The sequence below is a fragment of the Lentinula edodes genome (assembly GCF_021015755.1).
Source record: "Lentinula edodes strain Le(Bin) 0899 ss11 chromosome Unknown C8R40scaffold_25, whole genome shotgun sequence".
Taxonomy (NCBI): Eukaryota; Fungi; Basidiomycota; class Agaricomycetes; order Agaricales; family Omphalotaceae; genus Lentinula; species Lentinula edodes.
In genome coordinates, this window is record NW_025764331.1 from 494,372 (window position 1) to 519,789 (window position 25,418).

At 47.4% G+C, this 25,418-nt stretch overlaps 5 protein-coding genes across 5 annotated transcripts; 2 read left to right on the forward strand and 3 right to left on the reverse strand.

Moving 5' to 3' along the window:
• Window positions 1–323: 323 nt before the first annotated feature.
• On the reverse strand, window positions 324–576 carry C8R40DRAFT_1026093 (uncharacterized protein; the record flags this gene model as incomplete). Its single annotated transcript, XM_046223082.1, has 2 exons — window positions 324–428; window positions 481–576. Coding segments are annotated over 2 exons (201 nt in total), but the record flags the coding sequence as incomplete, so codon positions are not given.
• An 11,407-nt stretch (window positions 577–11,983) lies between these two features.
• C8R40DRAFT_1049299 (glyoxal oxidase N-terminus-domain-containing protein) lies at window positions 11,984–14,387 on the forward strand (the record flags this gene model as incomplete). The annotated part of the gene is made up of 3 exons (XM_046224555.1): window positions 11,984–13,946; window positions 14,014–14,254; window positions 14,309–14,387. 3 exons carry the CDS (start codon window positions 11,984–11,986, stop codon window positions 14,385–14,387), a joined length of 2,283 nt encoding a protein of 760 aa, XP_046084735.1.
• Window positions 14,388–16,226: 1,839 nt separating this feature from the next.
• C8R40DRAFT_1049432 (fungal peroxidase) lies at window positions 16,227–18,560 on the forward strand (the record flags this gene model as incomplete). The annotated part of the gene is made up of 9 exons (XM_046224562.1): window positions 16,227–16,311; window positions 16,370–16,466; window positions 16,527–16,975; window positions 17,057–17,346; window positions 17,430–17,655; window positions 17,710–17,778; window positions 17,838–17,904; window positions 18,180–18,337; window positions 18,478–18,560. 9 exons carry the CDS (start codon window positions 16,227–16,229, stop codon window positions 18,558–18,560), a joined length of 1,524 nt encoding a protein of 507 aa, XP_046084736.1.
• On the reverse strand, window positions 18,377–20,609 carry C8R40DRAFT_1253710 (uncharacterized protein). Its single transcript, XM_046233739.1, has 6 exons — window positions 20,344–20,609; window positions 20,253–20,286; window positions 19,605–20,171; window positions 19,393–19,553; window positions 19,052–19,335; window positions 18,377–18,983 (listed from the first exon to the last, which is right to left on the reverse strand). Exons 1-6 carry the CDS (start codon window positions 20,410–20,412, stop codon window positions 18,845–18,847), a joined length of 1,254 nt encoding a protein of 417 aa, XP_046084737.1. The 5' UTR covers window positions 20,413–20,609; the 3' UTR covers window positions 18,377–18,844.
• Window positions 20,610–24,295: 3,686 nt separating this feature from the next.
• C8R40DRAFT_1172445 (uncharacterized protein) lies at window positions 24,296–25,331 on the reverse strand (the record flags this gene model as incomplete). Its single annotated transcript, XM_046231853.1, has 5 exons — window positions 24,296–24,437; window positions 24,493–24,571; window positions 24,625–24,724; window positions 24,772–24,855; window positions 24,906–25,331. 5 exons carry the CDS (start codon window positions 25,329–25,331, stop codon window positions 24,296–24,298), a joined length of 831 nt encoding a protein of 276 aa, XP_046084738.1.
• Window positions 25,332–25,418: the final 87 nt, after the last annotated feature.

Consider the following 25,418-nt stretch of genomic DNA (forward strand, 5'->3'; position numbering starts at 1 on the left):
AGAGCATGTAAATAATAGTTTTTTATTTGAATCTCATACCGTATACGATTTCCGACAACATCAAATGGAATTCCCAGCACTTTGAGCTCCTCGGCAACACTGGTCATCATAGTGTTGTTATTGCTCGCATTATCAAGTGTGACCATCCTGATCTATGGAAAGATAAGTAATTGGTGGATACTGTGAAAGAAACACTGCTTAGGAACTTTGTTTAAAACCCCAAGGTCCGTCAAGATATCCATTACAATTTTTGCAATATTAGCACCAGTGTGACTAGCTGTCACATGGCAGAATGCGACAAGTTGAGTGCGCATTTCAATTGTTCCAGAAGGTTTCCGATGCAAATATGAGATTGTGATGGCTAAGTAGCCCTCAAGGTTGATACGAGACCATATATCACCAGTAATAGCCAGTCGACCAAGGGAATTCTGTCAAATGCAATCAATAAAGTCACTGCGAAAAAGTATTGCATATACATACCCGTATCTCATTGATAACCTTGTTGTACTCCGATTTGAACCGCTTATCTATGAGCTCTGAAAGCTTTGTGCGATGAGGAATATCAGATTCTTCGAGCTCAGTTCCAGTATACCAAAGCAGATCCCAAAACTCTGGGCATTCAACAACAGCTATTGACTAGAGGAAAAGCTGAGTTGTAATCATTGTGGCAGTGTGTAAAACTGTACCTGATCATCAACAGCAACCCAACGTTCTAAACGTTCACGGAAGCCTTCAATTGTAAATGGCAATTTCTCTTTCGGTATCTTACTTCTTGTATCGGGATCAGCTTTCCGGACTACTTCTTCCCATCCCTTGAGTTTCTTCAGAACTACAGTATTTGTCCAAGCTTTCTGGTGATGCCTCAAGAGATGTTGGAGGATGGTTTTATTTTGACCATCAGAGTTGCGCCAGATCTTGGGTTTACAATTAGTTCTGCTTTGCAAGTGAATAAATAGATATGAAGTTAAAAGATTGAATACATACGAGCAGAATTTACAACTTAGATGAGAAAATTTCTTTGCAGGAGGTCGCATCTCCCAATTTTTCTTAGGTTCTGTTGATGATGTAGGCGTAAAATCATCTGGACTGCTGAGAGCACGGACAAAGTACCAGATATGAGATGCGGAATTTATTTGTGCTTGGCCCACCCTTGACTCGTTCACCAAAGAGCCAAAATGAGTCCCAGCTACGAATGCTTGCGGTGCACCTGAGGTCATATCATCGATCGGACCCACACCAGGTACAGTAGGTCCGACATGCTGTGATGAAGACTCTGGACTTAACTGAGTAGTTTCTTCACCCTCGGAATCACTGAAAGGTGATGGCAATATCTCTAAGACTAGATTCATTCATCAAACTCGAGCTCAAGAGAAGTACATATATACAAGCATACCGCGGTGTTGAGATGATGTATTAGAAGGAGTGGACAATTGCGATTCTTGTGATATTCTTGGCCGTTTTTTTGCGGCTCCAGTTCCACGACCACGAGTACCTGCAAATCATCAAGATGATATGACAATTGGCACAGAGAAATCATACCAGGCATTGTATTCTTCTGCTTCACACTCCTCGGGGCTGTACTAGTTGAAATATTTAATGAATTATAAGTTGCATCATAGTGCGGTGGAAGATAAGGAATAGACTGTGGTGTATGATAAGGACCCGGTGTTAAGATCATGTACACCGTGTAACCGTGCCAAGGCCACAGGGTGTCTAAGTGCGGAAGACGAGTGGGACAGTAGTGAAGTTATTAACAACACCGCCGTTACGCCGTTAGTCCCCGGAGAGCGAGAGTAGAGAGAGAGGAGCTAAGTAGCAGCCAGGTCGGAGCGGCGGTATCGCCGATGACGAGGAGCGGACCAGAGAACGTCAAAGTCCTAAGGTCGAGGAGAACGTACTTCGAGGCGTTGAGCCTGAAGACTTAGAGAAGAGTTAAGTTGAGAAGGGAGATCTAAGTTGATCTAAGTTGATAATTAAACTGAGGAACTACAGTAGCGTACAGGCAGTATTTATATCTACGGATCGGCGCAGCGGTGCGGAGCGCCAGACTAACTACTAGGAGCTATACGAGTAGTACCTGCAGGGTAGAGTAAAAGACAATAAGAAGGGACTAGAACGAAAGGGTATGTGTAGCGAGAAAGAACAATAAGAGTGAGATAACAATAAGGAGCAGATCTTCGGAATCCCGAGCGGCGGAATGGAGGCCCGCGGCATGGACTTGACAGTATCCCCCTCTTAGGCTTGAGCCCTCGAAAGCCATTAATACCGGTAGTTGGTTAGTCACCAAGGAAAAATTTTAAAGGCCGTCAGGATCGGGGATTTGGCCCTTCAGTCAGCAGGAAAATTTTCAAAAGCCGTTAGTACCGGGAATTGGCGCGGTTCACCGTACACCCCGTACAACTCGAAGGAAAATTTTCGCTGGTCCGTGCGTAGTTTTGACCCTATAAAAAAGGGCCAGGTTTTGCCGCTATGGCCAAGTTCCCAAAAACTCCAAGTACACATGTCCTCTAGTCGCACCACCACCCGAACCACCACTACCGTCGGCTCGATTTCAGTCACCGGCGCCCATCCAACTTCGCCCCCGGCCCCAACTCGCCCTTCAACGCCGGATCCTTCTGACGAGGAACGGGAGCTCGAGCTCCAATTGCAACTCACCAGGGAGAAGAACCGGAAGAGGAAGGAGGAAAAAAGGAAGGCGGAGGAAGAAGAAGAGGGAGAACCGGCGCCGAAGAAGGCCCGGTCGGAGAAAGGGAAGGAGAGAGCGGAGTAGAGTAACATCGGACATCGAACATCGGCCTTCGGCCATCTTCTTGTACTCTTCTTGTTGCCCTGCCTTCGTTATATAATTTTGTTTTTTGGACTTTGTATATATAAAAAAAAATGTTAACTCGATTTTGAAATCGGAAAGCGAATGGGCCGCGAAGCGGCGTAAGAAGTAATTAGTACGAAGTGTAATTAGTCTAAGTGTGAAAGAAATATAAGTGAAATAGTAGATAGAAGGAGAATGTAAGCAATTAAGAGAAAGAGATAAACACTCAATTTGCTATCATCGTGTTTACCCTCTAAACGCACAAAGTAAACTTCGGCGGAGCGCGGCGGAAAACGGGGGAAAGGAATAAAATGATTTTGGGTGATCAAGGTCCAGGTTTCAAAGGGTATCGAGTGTGGAATGCGGGTACCAGTTCGTCAGCATGTAATTCATCAGCAGCTACCCAAGAGAATTCATCGTCGGTACCTTCGTAACCGGCCCACCGAATATAGTAACGTAGAGGACAACGCTTATACCTTCTGTCCAGTTTAGAGTCCAGGATCTCGGCAACGTTGTACTCCTCTTCACCATCAACTTCAATTGGAGGTGGAGGAGATTGAGTACGATTCGGGAAAGGATTCGGCGTAACCGGCTCCAGCTGTGAGACGTGGAAGACCGGGTGAATGCGGCGAAGATAATCCGGGAGCTTGAGCTCGTAAGACAGAGTACCAGGTCGACTGATGACCTTGAAAGGACCAAGATATTTTTCTGAGAATTTTTCAGTAGGACGAGTAGAGCGAATGTGCTTAGCAAGAACAAATACTTCGGAGCCGATCGGGAACTCCGGGTGCGAGATTCTTTTCCTGTCAGCTTGTTCCTTGTAACGAGACTGAGCTAAAAGGATTTCCTCTCGAAGGAAGACGTGGAGTTCATCGAGATTGACGACGAAGTCTCTGGCTAGATCAGACTTCATGTCGACCTCGGGCCGAACGGTGATATTTGGGTGGTATCCTTTGTTAGCGAAGAATGGAGTAATACCAGTGGAAGCATTGGGAGCGTTGTTATAGGCGAACTCGGCGATCGGAAGTAAAGGCGACCAGTCATCTTGTTGGTAGGAACAATAGATCCTGATGTACTGTTCGAGAGTCTGGTTGACACGCTCAGTTTGCCCATCGGCTTCCGGATGATATCCAGAGGTATAGTGAAGTTCCATGGAGAGCGCTTTACCGAGAGCCCGGAAAAACGCCGAAACAAATTCAGAACCACGATCAGAAGTGACATGATTAGGGACACCATGTTTAGAGAAGACGTGAATAACAAAAAGCTCAGCTAGTTGTTCAGAAGTAATGGTGTCGTGAGTTGGAATAAAGATAGCTTGCTTGGAAGATCGATCCACAACGACGAGAATAGCGGTAAAGCCATTCGACATTGGCAGTTGCTCAATGAAGTCCATGGAGATGGAATCCCATGGTCGGACCGGAACCAGCAAAGGCTTCAACAACCCGTAAGGCCGATGACGGCGAGGTTTGTTGCGCCCACAGATAGTGCAAGAGGTAACGTAGTCACGTACGAAGTCTCTGACCTTGGGCCAGGTGTACTGACGACGTACAGCTTCTAGAGTGCGGTTCTGGCCGAAATGGCCGGAGAGTGGATGATCATGGAAGTAGCGGAGAACTTGAAGGCGAAGATCGCCGTGATTAGGAACATAAATACGGTCGTCCAGGCGTAGTAGCTTGTCACTACCTAAGCTCCAACGTTCATTGGAAGGATCTTTGGCAAGTGCCAAACCAGCAACGGAGCTCGGGTCGGCGGGAAGGGCGAGAATGATAGCCTGGTGTAGGGCTTCGATATCCATGATTATCGAGGCTCGTAAAACCGGAGCCTTCCAGGAAGGTAGCTCGAAGAGACGCAGTGAGTTGTTCGTTAGTAAAGATAGGACGAAAGTTGTGAGGGTTCACTTGGGCGTAGCCGATATCCCCCTCTTTAGGGTAGACGTCCCAGCGTCTAGTTATCGAATCAGGTTTCTCGCCGAGTTTCCCCGGTCGGAAGCGAATGACCATATTAAATTGATGTAAAAATTCTGACCATCGGACCTGTCGGCGTGTGAGAATCTTGGTAGTAGAGAAATACTCAAGATTTTTGTGATCGGTGACGACGTCCACCGGATCACCCGAGCCTTCCAGATAATGACGCCAAGCTTTAAAGGCCTCGAAGATGGCCAGTAGCTCTTTGTCGTGTGTATCATAGTTGAGTTCCGCCGCATGAAGCGTTCTGGAAAGGAAGGCTAGAGGATGAATTTCACCGTCAGCATATTGGATGGAAAGAATAGCCGCAATGGCGTAATTGGAAGCGTCGGTTTCCACGATAAGTGGGCGATTCGGCTCCCAATGGGCCAGTATTGGCGCAGAAGTGAAAGCGATTTTCAGATTTTCGAAGGCCTCTTGACAGCTGCTGTCCCAGATCCAGGACGCGCCTTTTCGGGTAAGCCGAGTCATCGGCACAACGATATCACTGTAATTATAAATAAAACGACGATAGAAGTTTGCAAAACCCAGGAAGGACTGAATGTCCTTAACCTTCCTCGGAACCGGCCACTCTAGAACGGTCTGAACTTTCTCCTTGGACATAGTCAATCCGTCGGGAGAAAGAATGTAACCCAAATACTCAACAGTATCCATATTGAATTCGCACTTCTCGGGGTTGGCGTAAAGCCGATGTTTCCGTAACCGCCGAAGGACTTCCTTAACGTGTTCTCGGTGTTCTTCTGGCGTATCAGAGTAGATCAGAATATCGTCAAGATAGACGATGACACAGACATCGAGCATGTCAGAGAAGATGTCATTAACAAACCGCTGGAAAGCCGCAGGGGCGTTCGTAAGGCCGAACGGCATGACCTTCCATTCGTAAGAGCCGTAGCGGGTCCGAAAGGTGGTCTTCCATTCATCACCTTCAGCGATTCTGACCAGATGATAAGCGTGAGCGAGATCCAATTTGGTGTATATTTTAGCTCTTTTCGGAGCGTCGAGGAGATCTGAAATGAGTGGGAGTGGGTAACGATCCTTTTTGGTGATACGATTGAGTCCACGGAAATCGACGCAAAGGCGAAGTTTTCCGTCTTTCTTCGGGACGAAAAGGACCGGAGCGCCGTGAGGAGAGGATGATGGGGTGATGGCACCAGTAGCCAGCTGTTTGTCAATAAAGTCTTTAAGGGCAACTAGCTCCTTTTCAGACAAAGGGTAAATACGGCCGAGAGGCGGCGAAGCGCCCTCTTCCAAGTCAATCTTCAGGTCGTAAGGTCTGTGTTCAGGAAGTGAATCTGCAGCAATCTCGTCGAAGACGTCTGCAAACTCTGCGTACTCTTCTGGGATAGAAGGATGGAGTGGAGGGACAGTAGGAGTGGTGGAGGAGCGGTCGGCGGCGCGGGCCGCGACCTCTGAGTGGATAGCACGAAGTAAGATGGGTTCCATACCAGCGTCCTTGCAAGCCCTGTTAAAGACTGCAGCACTGACAAGTGCAATGTCGACCTCAGGAGTTTCCAGTTGAGCAGCGAATTGAGAGACCGTAGGGTAAGAGTAGATGGGTTCAAAGGGGAATTTGGACGAAAGGGGCTTGGCCCGTAAAGTCCGAGCGCGGGAGCGAGAGCGAGAGCGAGGTGAGTCCCCAGGAGGGGTCTCCAGAATTGTCGGTGAAACCGACGGCGAAAGTTCCGGTAGCGGAACAGCGACCTTTGCAACAACGGGGTTGATAGCAGAAGGCACAGACGTCTGTGGAGAATCAAGGTGTGAAGTGTTACGGAACGTAATGTTTCGAGATGCCCAGTCAATCAACGGATTGTAGCGGGATAAGAAACTGTAACCTAGTACTGCTTTACAAGATGAATCTAAATGTGTAACATAAAAGGGTAAGAGAAGCAGCTCGCCGGAAGGGAACCGAACGGCGATATTTGCCATATCGGTAATGGGTTTAGAAGATAATGAACCATCAAAGAGACGAAGATTAACAGGAGAGATTTTGGTCGTAGGAATAGAATTTTGTGAAACATAACGAGTATCGATGAAAGAGTCAGTAGAACCAGAATCAACAAGAGTAGGAAATTTAAGAAGAGCAGAGATGGGTTCGGCCGGCGCGGCCGAATCGGATAACGAAAATTCAGTAGTCAAAGATATTACAAGAGATCGTTCAATAGAGGAAAGAGCGGACGCGTTGAGATATAACTCCCCAGGTGAGGTACGAACCTGATCAACGCAGCTCCCGTTTCGTACCGGGGAACAAGAGCTGCGGATTAGTTTTCCGAATCCTCTTCAACAACCTCAATGGTTGCTTCGGGGGTTTCTTCAACCTCGGCAGCGCGGCCCTTCGATTCTCGGGCCTTTCGCTTATTGCAGTCAGCAATCTGATGCTTACCACCGCAGAAGAGACAAAGGTTGTTCTTCATCCTTCTTTCCCGTTCGGAGGGAAGTACTTTACCATCTGCTCCTAGATGGTTGAACGCGGGGCGCTGACCGCCGGATTGGCCGGAATTCGAAGAGTTCTGGGGCTTACCATTGTTATTAGGCTTACCACCAGAGAAGGGTTTAGGCTTCGGCGTGAGCGGCGCCGAAGATCCAGATGGCTGAGAGTTGTTTTGCTGGTTAGTAGAACCAGTCTTAAAGTCCGAGGAACCCTTCTTCGGGTTCCGAGCAACAAAAGGCTTACCAGCCTCGCGCTTCCTAGTTTCCTCGCGTTTCCAATAACGATTGTCAATGCGAAGAACCTCTTGACGGTAATCGGCGAGCGTCGCCGGCTCGGGCAAACGCGCCATTTCGTCCTTGATGCGCTCAGCTAAGCCTCGTCCATAAGCCCATTTCAGGGCAGCAGAATCCCAGTTGGTACTGGCAGCCAGGGTGTTGAACCGGATATTGTATCTCCGGATGTTCTCGGTTTCCTTCATCTTCAGATTACCGAGAGAATCTTCGGCCTCGCCTTGGGCGTCGTAAACGCCGAAATTGTCCTGAAGCTCCTTTACCAGGGCCTTGAAGGAGGACGTCCAGGCCGGCAGCGAGTCGAGATCCGGATCGAGGATATCAGGGACAAACCATTCTTTGGCTGACCCACTGAGATAGGAAAGGGTATAGTTCACCTTCCGTTGGTCGGTGAAGTACTTTGGACGGTCATTAAAGACCAGGGCGAGATTGACGAAGAACGTCTTGAGTTTTCGGGGGTCCGAACCGTCGAATACCTCGGGCTCCTTGACCTTGCTCTTAGATTCAGAGCTGTCAGAGGGACGGCCGAGAGCGGCGAGGACGGTACCAAGGGTCTCAATGGAGCCCTTGAATCCCGAGAGGAGTTCCAACATAGCACGTTGCTCGTTGGGGATGTCAGGAGATATGGGAGAACGAGGTCCACCAGGTCCACCAGGACCGCCGGGACCGCCGGGACCACCAGGACCACCAGGTCCACTGGGGTCACCAGGTTCACCACGCGGTAAACTGCCGGAATCGTCATCCAGATCGTTGTTGTTATTATCGGCGCCCGGATCGTCGGGGTCGACAGGAGGGCCTTGATCATCGTGATCACCAGTGTCCAAATCGAAGTGAGGAGGTGGGTCACGAGGAGATTCAGAAGCAGCGCGACGTTGGGGTTGTTTACCCGTACGGCGGGCTATGGCTTGGAGGATTGGGGAATCAATTCGAGTAGTAGACCGGCCCCGAGCCGGAACGACCACGGGGGGTTGTCCACGGCGAGGAGTCAGGACTTGGACAGGTTGTCCGTCACCAGTATACAAGGTGCTGTACTCAAATTGTTGTTCTTCTTCCATGGCTTCAGGAAGAGTCGACGTAGTAGGAACTGTGGCTGGACCGAAACCGCGATTACGGCGACGTGGTTGACCAATAGCAGAGATAGAGTCGGAGAATGGGGCAAATGATTGAGCTGTAGTGAAGAAAGTGTTTTCTTCGGAGTTAGCTCTAGATTGAGCTCGAGTTTTCGGAGGCATAAAAAATGATATGTCAGTACGACGTTAACGGATTGAGTTTAATTATACTGTTAAGATCATGTACACCGTGTAACCGTGCCAAGGCCACAGGGTGTCTAAGTGCGGAAGACGAATGGGACAGTAGTGAAGTTATTAACAACACCGCCGTTACGCCGTTAGTCCCCGGAGAGCGAGAGTAGAGAGAGAGGAGCTAAGTAGCAGCCAGGTCGGAGCGGCGGTATCGCCGATGACGAGGAGCGGACCAGAGAACGTCAAAGTCCTAAGGTCGAGGAGAACGTACTTCGAGGCGTTGAGCCTGAAGACTTAGAGAAGAGTTAAGTTGAGAAGGGAGATCTAAGTTGATCTAAGTTGATAATTAAACTGAGGAACTACAGTAGCGTACAGGCAGTATTTATATCTACGGATCGGCGCAGCGGTGCGGAGCGCCAGACTAACTACTAGGAGCTATACGAGTAGTACCTGCAGGGTAGAGTAAAAGACAATAAGAAGGGACTAGAACGAAAGGGTATGTGTAGCGAGAAAGAACAATAAGAGTGAGATAACAATAAGGAGCAGATCTTCGGAATCCCGAGCGGCGGAATGGAGGCCCGCGGCATGGACTTGACACCCGGAAGCATCGTAGATTGTTGATTATGATAAGGACTTCGAGTCTGATGGAGCATTGCAGATTGTTCAAGTGCATGATGAGGATGTACGTGGTAAGAGCTATAAGCTTGCTGAGGCCATGAACATTGAATTTGGAAGGATGATTGACCGACGGTCTGTGAACATTGACAGCACTCGAGATCACGGCTGCCACAAATCTCACAGACCGTCATCCTTCAACAAAAGGTGACAACGAGAGAAATATATCTGTCAAAAATGAATTTATACCCTCACGGATGCATGATCAATGCGTCGGGCGCGTCGTTGATTGCATTCAACAAAGTCTGAAAGCATGACCTTTCCCTGCAAAGTGGGGCGTTGTTGTGACAAATTAGAACAATTAGCTACCATCAGTTTCCAATCTGAGTGGTTGGTAGGTGCGGCAGCTGGTACCAAGTCTTGCAGAGAGTGATAGTAAATATTAAAAATCAAATCATATTTTCGTGGTGGTGGTACAAGTACAAGGAGTGTGGGTGTGAGTTCGTAATTAAGAGTGATCAAAACTCAGCTCTAGTCAGCTGAACTAAACAGGAAGTAAGGTTGAGGCAAGTACTCAAGCCCATCAGAGCTTGACAGCTTGCCTTCCTAATCTGTAACCAAGGCAAGGTGGGGCGAGTTCAGGGTCCAAGTTACCTCGACCTTGCGGCAGCACTACTGTAAAGTAAAAACAAAAATTTCCAGGGAAGTAAAAACATCCACCTCTTCTGATGCCTTTGGTGCAAAATCTAACTTGCTATGAGGATTATGCCTTGCCCTTGGAAGCCATTAGCTACTGGGACAGGTGGTGTAATAGTGGTGAATGGAAAATGAAAACTGAAGAGCATCTGCAAAACCTGGATTTTTGGCTATGGGCTTAGAGCAGATAGCCCTCAGATCTGCTCTCAACTGCTTTCAAATCCTTAACCAGAGTTACAGGTTTTGCAGATGGAGAAAGAGACATAGGAGCTTCATAACCTAGACTTATCACATGGAACAGCTAAGTTGAAACTACTTGAACTGAGCTGAAAGCTACAATACCATGACAAGTCACTTCTTGCAGCCTGCACTGTCTTCATTGCCACATTCTTGGTCCTCTTCAACTTGGGTCTCAATTCTTCTGACTCAGAAATGTCATTTTAATCTGAATGGCCATGTCATATGTGTTATGATCACTTCTTTTTCATCTTATCTTTCTCCTTATCCCTTGTCTTATTTTTTATCTTTTGTTTATCTTCTATCTCCCTTATCCTATATCTTGTCTTATCTTGTCACCTGACCTATTGTTCATGCTTACTGATACAACATGCACTTTTCATTTACTTATATTAAACACAGCAGTCTCACAACACATATACAGCATGGCAATCGAGCTTTCATTACTTACACATTGCTTTACTTATGTTCTACTCATGTTTACCACTAACCCAGGGCGTTGGGCATTACTAGGGCAGAGGGTTGTTTACTTGTATATAGGCTGTAGTTACTTGCTGTATTTCCTTAACTTTGATCTTGTCTATTCTACCTGGTTTAGCCCAGAACTTTGCTTACTTCCAGTATCGCTTCGCTGTCTGAGATTTTCTTGAGTGTGACACCTGGTAACACCCATTACTAGAACCAGTCGCTGACAATATGTAGACCTTTTAGTGAGCAAACACAAGAAAGTATCACATATGCACTTTGGACTGAATGGCAACATCTGCAAAACCTGGATATTCGGCTAAGCACCGAGAGCAGATCCCAGTGCTGAAAGCACTGAAAGCAGTACGCTTTGAGTGCTTTCACTGCTGGGAAGTGCTCTCAATTGCTTTCAGACCCTTAACCGAAAATACAGGTTTTGCAGATGAACTGTTAAAGTCTATGCAAGCTACATTCATTGAATGGCCTTAGGCATTATGTGAAGTAAAGGCAAAGACAGAAGATGGCTTTTGAATTGCTGGATAAAAGATTTCCAGAGTTTGGCAGACAAAATTCAAAGCTTTGAGTGATTGGGCTCAGGATGACACAATTTCAATGGGCTAGATCTTTGCCCTTGTGTCTGGAAAAATTTACAGTGGCTAACGCTGCATAATCTTTATCTTTATGAGTATTTTATGAGTATTTCATAGGTTTTGGGAACCAATGTGCCACATCTGCAAAACCTGTATGTTCGCCAGAGCAAGGGTACTGGCTGGAGAGCACTCTCCAGCACCCAAAGCACCGAGAGCAAAATTTCAACCTTGCTCTGGGTGCTTTGGCTGCTGGGAAGCGCTCTCAGCTGCTTTCGGAGAATTAGCCAAAAAAACAGGTTTTGCAGATGTGCCTAAAACACCATTTGGCAAACTCAGTCTAGTCACAATTTTTTTGTTCCCAAAACTGGGCTTCTATCACTCAAATTCTCCATACAAATGCAGATTCAGCAGCAATACCTTGAATGATGTTCTTGCCACCAACACAAAGTAATAATGATGTAATTGTTACTATCACATGACCGTGGGAGATGGCCAAGCTCAACTTCCCCCCTACAAAATGAACAGAAAGATTTTAGTAAGAAGCCTTACCTAAAGGTTCGGCAATAATCTTATAATCTCCCACGCAAACGGAATAGATGCCGACTCTACGCGCTTAATTCGGTCTTCCTTTGTCTCCAAATCTTTGCGATGAATCCTCGCCCTTCTCGCTCATTCCTCCTCTTCCTCATATGTGTTGTCCTGAACACTGTTCTATGTACAGCTGCTGATGAGCCAGCCTGGAATGGTCATACTCCTCCTGGATCAAACACACCGAAGCCTTTCACTCCCTACTACGTTGCTCCTGGTGCTAAAGGATACTCTTCTTCTTCTCCGTTCATCCAATATAAAGGCGACTGGCAAATAGTCTATTCTCCCAACTTCAATCACAAGGCAGTTCACTGTACATGTCAAAAGCAAGCTATTTTTTCGTTCTCCTTCAATGGTACTGGTGTGGAATGGTTCGGCAACTGCGATAAACGCCATGGGACCGCCTCGGTATATATAGACAAGAACCTCGCTGGCGTGGTCAATACTTACTGCAATACTACCTCTCTGAGACTTAACCAACGACAATTCTCTACGTTCAGTCTGCAACCTGGCTTCCACCGCTTAGTTATAGAAAATTCGGGAGAGGGTTGCATTGACTTGAACGATATTGTTGTTACTCGCGTTGAACAGCCCTCGCGTCATGCTCTCCGTCGCCAGTTTCACCGTCGTTCCTCAGCTTCTGATTGGACTCTTGAAGTGGATGGATCTACCGGAGTCAATGCCATGCAACTCGCTGTAATATCCGAAACGCACGCCATTGTTATCGACAAGGTTGAGCACAATCCTCTTACGATCAACGGTCACCCGGCTTGGGCGAGTCTTTTTGAACTCAAAACTCGACAAGTAACGCCCCTCGAAATGCAATCCAACTCTTTCTGCGCTGGAGGATCATTCCTTAGCAACGGGACTTTGATCAACGTTGGCGGAAACCCCGTCGTTGCAGACCATACTTCCGCCGCAGATTTTGGCGACAAGGATGGGTTGCAAGCGATTCGAATTATAGAGCCTTGCGACGACGATGGACATTGTTCAATACGTATCTCTGAATTCCATGATTCAGTGAGAATGGCAAGCCCTCGATGGTACAACACAGTTCTTCGGATTGATGACGGTAGCGCTATGATCATCGGTGGTTCTAAGAAGGGTGGATGGATTAACAACGATACGGTCAACAACCCTACCTACGAATATTATCCTCCAAAAGACATCCATGGATCCAACGGCATGCCTATTAATTCTCCTTTCCTCAAAGATACTTTGAACTCGAACCTCTTCCCAATCGCGTTCTCGCTACCCGACGGCCGAGTCTTCCTTGCTGCAAACAACGATGCAATGATTTATGATTGGAAGACTGATACTGAGGAAAGGCTGCCTCCCATCCCCAACGGCGTCCGTGTGACATATCCAATGACTGGAACTGGCCTGTTGCTCCCTCTTTCGTCTGGCAACAACTACACTCCAGAGGTTCTACTTTGCGGAGGCTCCACGGTGGACGATAAGAAACCAGGTTCCCAAATTTCCTCTCAAGATCCTGCCTCCTCTCAGTGCTCTCGTATGGTCTTGACTAAGGAAGGTATTCAAGCCGGATGGGAGGTCGATCACATGCCTGATGCGCGGCTCATGCCTGACGCAGTCCTTCTTCCAACTGGTCAAATTATCATCGTCAACGGTGCAGGTTCTGGCATCTCTGGTTATGGCAACGTCGTTAATCAAGTCGGGGTATCCAATGCTGCTAATCCTGTTTTGACTCCCGTTCTTTATAACCTTTCTGCTGATCTCGGTAGCCGATTCAATTCGCAGGGTATGCCCTCGAGCAGCATACCTCGCTTGTATCATAGCGTCGCTACACTTACTCCTGACGCAAGCATCATGATCGCGGGAAGTAATCCCAACCTTGATCGTAGTGAGATTGAATATGGGACTGAATATAGGGTGGAGTGGTTGAGTCCACCTTATATGCGTGGTGCGCGGCCAGAAATCAGGAAGCACAAGGGGAACGTTGGATTCAAGGAAACGTCAAGCATAGACGTGAACCGGTTAAAGTCGGATAGCGATTTGAAATGTGCGTTATTCGATAAGAGCACTTTTTACTTTTTGTCAAGTTCCTGATGCGGTTTTCCCTTCTTCAGTGGTTCTCATGGATCTAGGTTTCGTCACGCACTCAGTCCACTCGAATTCTCGAATGGTCTATCTCGATATACACCGCATATCAGGAAATACACTTTCTTTCGAAGGTCCACCCAGCGGCGGTGTGTACCCTCCTGGACCGGCATTCATGTTTCTTGTGGAAGATGGCGTTCCTAGCGAAGGAGTGAAGGTTATGGTTGGGGACGGTAATAGTCCAGAGGTCAATCAGAAGGCCATTGAAAAGTAAGTCATTTCTCAAAGCTGCCTCGGCTTGAAACTCACGGCACGAACACGTAGTGTGTTGAAATCTACTCAACCCGACCAATACGAAAAGTCCAAAGGAAACCAAGGCTCTAATGATGATGACTCAGAGTAGTTTTTTTGCCGTCGTTGACTTTTGTTCTGACAAATTCTTCTTTCATGTATTTGATTGACTCATCTTGTTTTGTTTTTCTCGTCGGCACAATTGCTAATCTGTATCCTCATTGCATTGCTACCCCTTGATATACTCAGATACCATTCGCATTACTATACCACCTGCTATACATATGTACACGTTCTAACAACTTGTCCTCCTAATGTTTCGAGCGGTATGAATTAGATATGAATCGGCCCTAACAGCTGCCTTAAAGAGCCGCAACTCCACAACTGCTCCTCTAATGACGGATGAGACGTCGGACTTGGTCTAGGAGGGAAGTTCTCGTTCGTAGTACAGATTCGTAATACGTCTTATAAACTCGCATCCATTTCAAGTGATATACGGGACGTACACTGTTGTAAGGCGTGATGGGACCTTGGTTCTATACTGGCCTATGATTCATGAAGGTTTATATCGGGATCAAAGGTCCTTTGATTGAACGATGACAATGAAGGACATTATACATAGCTTCGAGGTACACATTCGGAAGCTCAGTATGTAAGACGTGCTCTCATCTATACGGTCAATGTCGATTTCAAGCCATATCACGAGCGGGAGTGTGAGCCCTTCTGTAAAAAAATGAGGAAAGACGAAACCGTCGAGGGGTGTTTTTCCCGCTTCTTGTTTGAATTGGAACCATTACGAATTGCCACATTGAAATTGGGGATATTTGAGAATCGACGCCTCGACTACCGCCGACTGCCATGGACCGAAAAATACATCGTGTGAACGTTGAGGAACATTGGCAGTTCCACTCTTGTTCCACTGCCAAATTTGCACCTTCACCAAACTTTCCTTCCGGGACACTCTCTATGGATTACTACCTTTAAAGTCTTTGCCCACGAGGATTCGGACAACCGCGATCATGACGATGCCGAATAGATTTACGAGACACCAGTGACATCCATTTATATCCTCAGAGGACTCCCAAAGTTACAAGTAACCCCAGATACTTGAATGAACCAGAATGGGGACCCGCTACTAAATGTCTAGACTCAGTTGTTTCACTCTATGACTTGTCCTTCATTGGTGACTTTGGTCTCTCACACTCAGCCTACTCTAATTGTGTGCAGATGCAGTAACTCCTCTTTTCCGCTGTCAATACTTTTTATCAATAGATTACATCTACAGTACAGCTTGAGGCCTCCTGAGGCGGCTCAAACTTTCCGTACAACCCCTATGAAGCCTGAGGAGTCTTTCAGGTTTTCCGAAGTCTTCCGAGTCGTTCATCGTGCCCCGATGGTTCCTACAAAACGAGTGAATGCAACCAGTCAGCCCTCCACAGTAGTCATCATCGGCGACGATACGTCGCCGTTCCTATTACTCCACGCATCCTCAAGCAAGTACGTTACATCACAGTTAACCCTCTCACAATCACGGAAACTGATATGTATGTGTGATGTTCTACAGGATTACTAGAAAACACTGTGAATCACTTGAATTTGTAACTTGCATCTGAAACGTTGGAGACGGCTCCGTCGAGTATACATTCCTGCCAACTATCCTGATTCAATAACAGAGAAATACAGTATACTTTGGTCCAGTTCTGGTATACGAAGAAACCGACCGAAGGACGGATGAATCAAAGCAATCTTCTAAGCTACTAGTGATCATTTTATTCTAATCGCCGAGTCCGCTTCTTGTTGTATCACAGAGACATCCCATTGCAACGGGTTAGAGACTTAGATATAAAAAGCCTTGGAGCGCTTCCTGATATCGCCACTGGTCGGTCCCTATTCTCTTCTCTGCTCTCTTCTTCTCGGCCCCTGTGCTCCTGTGTGGAACTCTCTGACCAAAATGAAGCTTTCACTTGCTTCATTCCTCGTTGCGGCCGTTGCCCTCCAACCAGCGCTCTCCGTACGGACGAACTCGTTGCTGATTGGTGGGTTCTTTTCATCTCGGTTCTCCAGTACTGATTTAGAATGAATCTCCTCTTCCAGACCCTGCTGCTCTTCCCGCACTTCCTTCTGCTCAACAAGCAGCTAGTGCATCTGCTGATGTAGGGCTGAACCTTACTAACATCCAAGGTGATATCCTGTACGTTCATCTTCTTGTGACGGGAGGTCAAGTTCTCATAATATGGTGTGTTCATAACAGCATTGGGATGAAGAAGAACAAAGAGCTCTTCTTCTTCTTCACCATCGTCAATCCCACGTTGTTCAGATCCCAGCTTGGATCGGGTATCCTCCCTCTCATCACCCCAACCAGCCAACTGCTCGCTGTAGATACACAGCCTACGACTGCTGTCAACATTGCATTCTCCCAACGGGGTCTCAACGCCCTAGGCATTACAGATGATCTCGGTGATACTGCGTTTACTAATGGGCAAATCGACAACGTCGCGACGATACTTGGAGACGAGACCAGCAATTGGGAACCAGCGTTTGCTGGGACTGGTATCCACGGCGTCTTTTTGCTTGCATCAGATACTATCGACAATGTGAACGCTACGCTGTCGCAAGTCCAGAACATCTTGAATGGTTCGATTACGGAGGCTTACAGTCTCCAAGGTCAGGCTAGACCGGGAGATGAACAAGGCCATGAACGTAAGATGAAATTTGTTTCTTTCATTTATTTTTTTCATCAAATTAAACACTTCCTGTCACCTCTGCTTCACTTTGAAACAGATTTCGGATTCATGGACGGGATAAGTAATCCAGCAGTCACTGGATTTTCCACCCCATTACCAGGTCAACAGGTCCTTGATCCAGGACTCTTCCTTCTTGGTGAATCAGGCGATCTAGTATCCCGCCCTTCGTGGGCCAAAGATGGCTCGTTCCTGGCCTTCCGTCAGTTACAGCAACGTGTACCAGAGTTCAACGCGTTCTTGGTTGATAATGCACTTTCGAATCCGAACTTGACGGCTGACCAAAATGCTGAACTGTTGGGCGCGAGGATGATGGGCCGATGGAAGAGTGTAAGTTGATCCATTGAATCAATCAAATACTCTTTCCTTCCTTCTCGTCGTCGGCGCTTGTTTTGATATTTCTTCCTTTACAGGGAGCCCCAGTCGACCTAGCTCCCACCGTGGACGATCCTGTACTGGCGGCTGATCCACAACAAAACAACAACTTCAATTACACGCACCCTGGATTCGACGAGGCTACTGACCAGACACATTGTCCATTCTCAGCTCATGTCCGCAAGACGAATCCTCGGTCCGATCTCAATCCTGAAGATACCGCGAACCATATCATTCGTGCAGGGATCCCGTACGGGCCTGAGGGTACGTTGGAATATACACAGCCTTATCGATGCCTAATTAGGGCTTATTTTGCAGTTACCGACGCTGAGAACGCCTCGAACGTTTCTAATACAGATCCTAGCCTTGAACGTGGCTTAGCTTTTGGTATAGACATCTAGCTTCCTACATTTGCAGGCTGTCTAATAGCTTTTCATCCCTGTCAGTCGCCTACCAATCCGATATCAACAATGGTTTCGCCTTCCTCCAACAGAACTGGGCGAATAACGCAAAGTGAGCTCGAAACTTCCCTGAATCTTCAGCATGAACTAAGCGTTCTGTCTGTCTATTTACTCTAGCTTTATCTTTGGCAAAGCTAGTGAGTTATCTTCGAACTTTAGTAGAGAGGCTGTCTGGAATTTTGACTGTGATTCTCTCTTTTTACTCACGTAGCACCGTAAGTGATAACTTTAGACATTGCATACACTAGAACTTGGGTGCTGATAAAACCTTCAATTTATACTATCATGTTGAACAGACCTGTAAGTACATTTACTACGCTCCAAAAGTACGCGAAATTTGAAGCTCACTTGGAATTTTTCCCCCCTTTTCATGCAGGGAATCGACCCAATCATTGGAACTGGTGGGTTGGGCCAAGCTGACGTTCCACGGACCCCTTCTGGATTAGACCCTTCTGACCCGACGAGGATCATCACTATTAATCAGGGTATGCATAAATTTTGTGTGCGCGAAATATACTGACTCGGATGCCCGCCCCTTCTCCCTATCCGCCTCCTTTCAACTTCCCTCCCTGCTCCTTCCTACTCCTCCTACTGCACACCTCTTCATCTCCCGTAAACCTCAAAGATTTCGTCGTCTCCCGCGGCGGTGAATATTTCTTCTCCCCGTCTCTTTCTGCAATCCAGAATACGCTTTCGCTTGGGGCATAGATTAAGTATCGGACAAGCTTTTATAGCGTTGGGATCGTAGAGTCGTTTAATCGGGAGGAATTATGTATAAAATTATTGACTGGGCGACTATTTATCCAAGGACATTTTTCCGCTAACCCCACTCATTACATACGCAGTATGTACCGGACCATACTCATTACACATTTACATTTGGATATGTTGGTTCAACACTGTCAACTACATATTATATATCAATCTTTGAGTGGTTTAAAGAGTCCAGTCTGCTCAGGAGGTCCATAAACAAAATCCCCACAACGACATCCTCATTCATATCCGGTCGGATTCTTCTCCTGCCAATTCCACAAATCCCTACACATGGTCTCGAGATCGCGAGGAGCGTCGAATCCTAGTTCGGCGCGAGCCAGAGCGGGATCGGCGATTAGTTCTGGAACGTCCCCGCGGCTAAATGGCACACGAAACAGAAAAATTATTGGGAAAGAACGGCAAAAGGGAATGGATGAACGACTCACCGCCTCCCAACAACTTCCGTCTTGAAATCAAACTCCGTAGCTTCCCTCATAGCTCCTACGATCTGCATCACGCTCATACCATGGCCTTTGCCCAAATTATACGCCTTGAACCTTCCTTTGCTTCCTTTACCTGTCTCCGTAGTACTAGCGAATACCCTGTTATTCAACTCCGAACCTTCCTCGAGCGCCTGCAGTGCAATGACATGCCCCGCAGCAAGGTCAAGTATATGCAGGTAGTCCCGAACACAAGTTCCGTCTAGGGTGGGGTAGTCCTTACCGAATACCTATTTGAGATGCATGGATTCGTGAGTACACACTTGAGATGATATCATCGGATTTACCTTCAGCACAGGATCCTTGACAGTCCCTACAGCCATATGTGCTAACAAGGGCAACAGATTCTCTGGTCTTCCACGAGGATGTTCTCCGATGTACCCACTGGGATGTGCACCGGCAGGGTTGAAGTATCTGAGAGAGATGGCTTGGAAGGGGGTAGTCGAACCTATCCCGTTACTGTGAATATTGAATCCGGTGGGAACAAATGGCAACGCACCAGTCAAAACACTACTCTCACACAAATCCTCCACAATCAGCTCACACATCACCTTCGTCCTGCCATACACTGATCCTTCCTTGCCTTCTATTTGCCTTTTTGTTGTTTCTTTAATCGGTATTTCATCCACAACCCCATAGACCGTCGCGGAACTCGAATAAATCAGCCTATGACACCCAAAGTCCTGCATGATCTGGAGAAGCGATATCGTTGCAGAGACATTATTGGCGTAATACGTTAACGGGATAACAGAGGATTCCCCAACGGCTTTGTATGCAGAGAGATGGATGACGCCCCATATTCCAGTTCCGCCATTCTGAGAAGAATATTTGGAAAAGATGGAACGCACAAGGGAAGAATCGAGAAGATCGCATTTGTAGACGTCGATTGCGACTGAATCGAGGTCTTGGGGAGATGGTGAGGTGTCAGTTGGTAAGGAGGCTTTGAGTTCGGTCAAAGCGAGCTCGGATACACGAGTGAGAGCAGCAGGAAAAGAGTTGTGGTAGTTGTCAATGGAGATTACTTTGTATTTGTGGGTTTTGAGAAGGGTGTAGATTATGTGGGAGCCTTGGAGAATCGGTAAGATGAGTGAATTCGATTTCGAGAGTAGAGTAATTCAGAAGGACACGTCGATAAAAGAGGGCTCACCGATATAACCTGCACCCCCGGTGACTATTACATTCTGTGAAATGAGAATTCGGGTCAGTTCATGTTACCCATTGGAGGGCACAAGACTGACCCTAAGTGGCTCTTTGGCATTAGAATTAGTAAAAGTAGAGTTATTAGATAAAGTGGTTGTGGTCGACATCGCGATTCGATGTGGTTCTTATACTTAGCTTTTGGTGAAGAAGAGAGTCAGGAGTCAAAATATATGTTCCTTATAAACGATTTCCGGAGAAGATAAGCCAAGATCGATAATCTAGGCGGGGTTCCAGAATTTCCGTCGTCGAACTTGGCTCGACCTTACAACTCGGCGTGGCGTAAACGGTAAAGAGAACAAAGATGTTATTAGTTTGCTATCGAGCGTGAAAAAAAACCACATGTAGATATTCAAGAAAACCCGAGGTTCAGGCGACAACCGGATAAAATTCTCATCTAAACAACTTTTCTCGACGCGTTAAGAGAAATACAGATTGTCTATTTGGCATTCCTGCGATCACAGATAACCGTAAACCGCAATTAGACTAACTTTCAACACTGTACGGCTTTTTGTAAACCCCCTTTGGATCTTCATAGGTACCATCGAAATAGATATTCCGAGCCTCTTGAGGGTTGAGCGTAGGATTGTCCTTCTGAACAAGAAAGACTTCAGCAGTCACCCTATAATCGAAAGCAATATGTGGCATACCGGCCCCGGACCAATCTCAACCATGACTGTCCCACGTTGATCTTTGATCTTCATCGCGGCTTCTCTCCGGTCTAAAGCATCCCAAAAATCCCAATAAAGCACTCCTTTGCATGTTTTGGGGGCACAACGTGGTGAACTCGATTCAATTTCGAAAGCTATCCAATTCGCGTCGGAAATGTCGGTAGGAATGTCAATTTTGTCATCCCCAGAGGCATCCTCAAATCTGCCTCTCTCCTGCTACATCTCAAACTTAGCCAGGCTCTGGAAGAAGCTCACATTCTCCCGGCATCTCAAAACGGGTTTAGGGCTGGTTATCGTACTAACAACAATGTCTTCATCCTACGCACACTGATCGAAAAAGCAAAATCCTTAGGTGATCCCCTGTATGTCGCCTTTGTGGACATCTCAAACGCTTTCCCCTCAATGAACCAGAGCAGCTTATGGAACAAGCTCGCTGATCATCAGCTCACCGGCAAATACTTTGACTGGCTCCGTTCCCTCTACAGCCAGATGACATATGTGATCACCCACAACGGGGACATCTCCGATCGCTTCCAGGCCATGTGTGGGGTGCTGATGGGTGACCCTTCCTCTCCCACACTGTGGAACATCTTCCTCTCAACGTTCAACCTTGTTCATGACCCCAATGACCTCGACCTGCTAGGGATTGTGATATCCCATCTCGAACACGCTGACGACATCGCCCTGATCTCACGCTCTGCACACGGCCTACAGTCCCATTTGAGAGGCTTCGAGCTCTACTGTCACTCCAACAACCTCACCATCAGCGCTGGCAAATCCTGGGTTATGGTCTTCGGCCGCCTGCCTTCACCTCTGCCCATTCTCTTCCTGGGTGGTGAAGCCCTGTCGTTCCGTGACTCGGTACGCTACGTCGGTGCTCATCTCCAATCCACACACCGTCATCTACTCGCGGCACACTACACGGTCAAGCGAGATTCCGCATTCACCGCCGCGGGTGGCATCGCGGGATGTGACCTTCTCATTGGACACCAACGGCTCGACCCTCCAATAGCCAAGCAACTCTACTCTGCTCTCGTGGACTGCCATCTCATCAATGGCTGCGAAATTGCAATCGACACTGACACTCACTTATTATCCATGCTCGAGCAAATTCAACTGCTCTTTCTCCGCCGCATGCTGGGTCTATCCCGTCGTTCCATTCTCGCACCTCTCTTCACAGAGACTGGCATTATGCCCATACGTACCCGTCGTGTCATTCTTGCCCTTCGCTACCTCATTTACCTCCTAAAACTCGGACCGGAGCACTACGCTCACCTTGCACTGCAGGAGAACTTCAACCTTCGAAACTCCGGCATGAAATGCTGGCTTTCAGATGTCGACTGGGCAATTCGCCATCTGCCTTCTTCCACTCTCTCCCTCCCCGCATCAGCACTACTATCCGAACCATCACTCCTCGCACTCATCAATTCCATCTCCAAGGAGTCCGACACCTATCTCCAGACCCAAGTAGACTCCAGCCATCGTCTGGCGTTACTCCACGGCCGTCTCGAACCGCAGAAAGAGGGCCCATCCAAATATGTTGCTCGGATGCTCCGCCATTACCTGATCCACGTCCGAAACCATTCCCACCGCCGTTCTCTCACCAGACTACTGTGTGGAGACATGGTTCCCCTCACTTTCCGGTCATCGCCAGCAAGAATTGATCCCTTGCTACCAACAGAGGTGCCCACAAAACAGTGCCGGTCATGTCAGTCACCTTTCCACCCAGAATCCCCTCAACATATCTTCCTCCAATGTGCAGTAGACCACACAATTGTTGGCCTACGGACTGCCTTTCTTGACGACATATCGCTCTCATTCCCTCTTCCTCGTAATCGCCTATTCTCAAACTCAGAAGCTCTCCACTATCTCAAACGCTTCATCTTCAATACGTCCTCCACCTCTCGTACTGCGCGCTTCATCCACGAGGCTGCCACGCACTGGTCATCTCTGCATCCCCCTCTCCCTCCTGCCGAACAGAACGATGACCACACCGCGAATGGAAGTGTGGGTGGCGACTCAACATAGCCGGATCCCGATTGTTCCTTCATCCCCTCTGCCCGCTTTTTTGTACATTCAATCTCGTACCCGTACTCTATTTATGAATACTCTATCTCATACACTCTCGTACTCGTATTCTTGCTTGGCCTTTTCTCGTGTCTCTCTTGTACTCGTACTCTTGCTTGTCCTCGTTTGCCACTCTCTCACTCGTGCGCGGTACGTCAGCAGTAGTCTACCTTCCCTCACTGCGGGTTGAGCTCGCTATTGTTGTCCTACCGTAACCGGCTGTTCCGAGACGGGACCCCGTCTTTCGAGACGGTGCCGTGTATTAATCTATCTATCTATCCAGAGGCCAATTTAGCAAATATCACGCCATCACGGATATAGCGATGGATTCGGTCGACCTCTGTCGCACCGAACTTATGATTACTATGTTCTACGAATGAGACTTTCACATGCCCCCTGAAAAAAAATCAGCGTTTTGCTCTGGCGGAACCTCATTTGCTCACAGTAGACAATGGAGCAGCTTTCAAACAAAGTGCAAGCCCAAGTAGGATGGAGACACAGGTGTTCAGGTGCATGATAGCTGAGCGTTGATAGCAACCAGTGGAACGATCTTCTTGACCAGCAAGAATTTCTAAGGAGGAAAAAGAGCACTGCCAACCAGTTTCCGGACTTCGTTATTTTATATAGTTGAGGGGATGAGGCAATTGCGCCTCGTCGTAATCTTGAATTCCTGCCCTCGTAACCTCTCGTAACTCACTTAGTCTCTTGACGATGTACAGCAGTAAGCATGTCCGAAGGAGAGCTAAGCATCCCGCCGGGAGAGTTGAAATCACTCAGTCAGGCATATCTGGCACTTCATCTGCAAAACCTGGATATTCGGCTAAGGGTCCGAAAGCAGTTGAAAGCATTTCCCAGCAGTGAAAGCACTCAGAGCAGCCTGCTCTCAGTGCTTTCGGTACTGGGATCTGCTGGGATCTGCTCTCAGCCCTTAGCCGAATATCCATGTTTTGCAGATGTTATTCAATTACTATGGCTGACAAACTGACTTATCGTGTAATTCTTGTAGTACGAATCCAGCTTCGCTTCACTGCTTCATCCTCGCATTCTCCAAATTCTCACCGAATACGACCAGATTCGACCTCCCAAGATGTACCAAATTTCGGCCAGTTATGATGCAAACTTGAGCCGGAGGTTCACTTGCGGTGGCCACTATGATGCGAACCCAGAGCATATAGTCCAGGGTCCTGATGATGTTCCACTAAACCAATTATATTGTAGCATCGATGAGTTGTCGTAATAGAGCGTGGAAAATAATTCACAGAGCACGCTGTCGCATGCGACTGCTAACCGTTCTGAGTCCAGCATAGACTTTACCCGGCGGAGAACCCAGGATGAGAGACACAATAGCATCTCGAGCGATTTTGATGTTTTGGAAGGAGCCCATGATATGTATTTTCCTTTGAAAAGAAAACGTGAGCCACATGATCCCAAGGGACGGCGGAGGATACCTACGTATCCGCAAGTACGATCCGGGTCCTACTAGCATTTTCAATAGTGAACTTTGTTTTTCCATCTTGCCCTGCGATACGACCTGGCAAAAAGAATGAGATCGGGCCTTGTTGAAACGTGTAGAATACTTCGTACCAATAGCTCGAGATAAGTGATCGCCTTGTAAGGATTTGACATCTTTGATTTCAAAGGAATCAAGGTATAGATCGTCTAGTCGGAGTAATGCAATAGCATCCTATACAGCGTCAGATGAAGAGGAAAATGGAAAGGAGATTGCCGTACATTTACATCGAACCCAAGAGCATACGCCTTCACGAAATCAGCACCTTTCTGCAAAGCACCGATATCTTTTGTGTGTTTGGAAGTCTAGCGATTGTGAATTAATTCCCCAATAAGAGCTTGAAAGAGAAACGCACTCGTGCTTCTACGGTTCGTCTCTGAACATTCATCCTAACTTGCAGCCCTAAAATCTCGGTCAGAGGACCAAATATATTAATCCAATCCTTCTTCAGCGGCGTCATACGATGTGGCGGAATCGGTATCCGTCTTGTTTCTGATTTCAATGTGGTCTGTAAGGCGTCTGCTGATACCGGCGCAAAAGCTGGAGCGGCAGATACTTTGGGAAGCGAGTCGAAGTTTTCATCGTCGATCATGATATCGTCGTCGTCTCCACCATTGGAAGGTAACGCATCGGTTACTGGGTGGTGTTCTTCCATGTTTTGGTCTGCATCGGCATCAACAGAAGAAACTGTAGCTTTCTTTGTCATTTTTCTACGATTTTTTCGGTGAGGCGCAGAGGGAGCCGATGTGCTAGGTTGCGGTTGGCTACTTGCGACGACCATTTTGTGAGAGGATTGCAAATAATTTTTAGGCAGGGTCGTGGTGGTATGCAGACAAAAAAAGTTTTGAGCGCTTATTATACTTTGCAT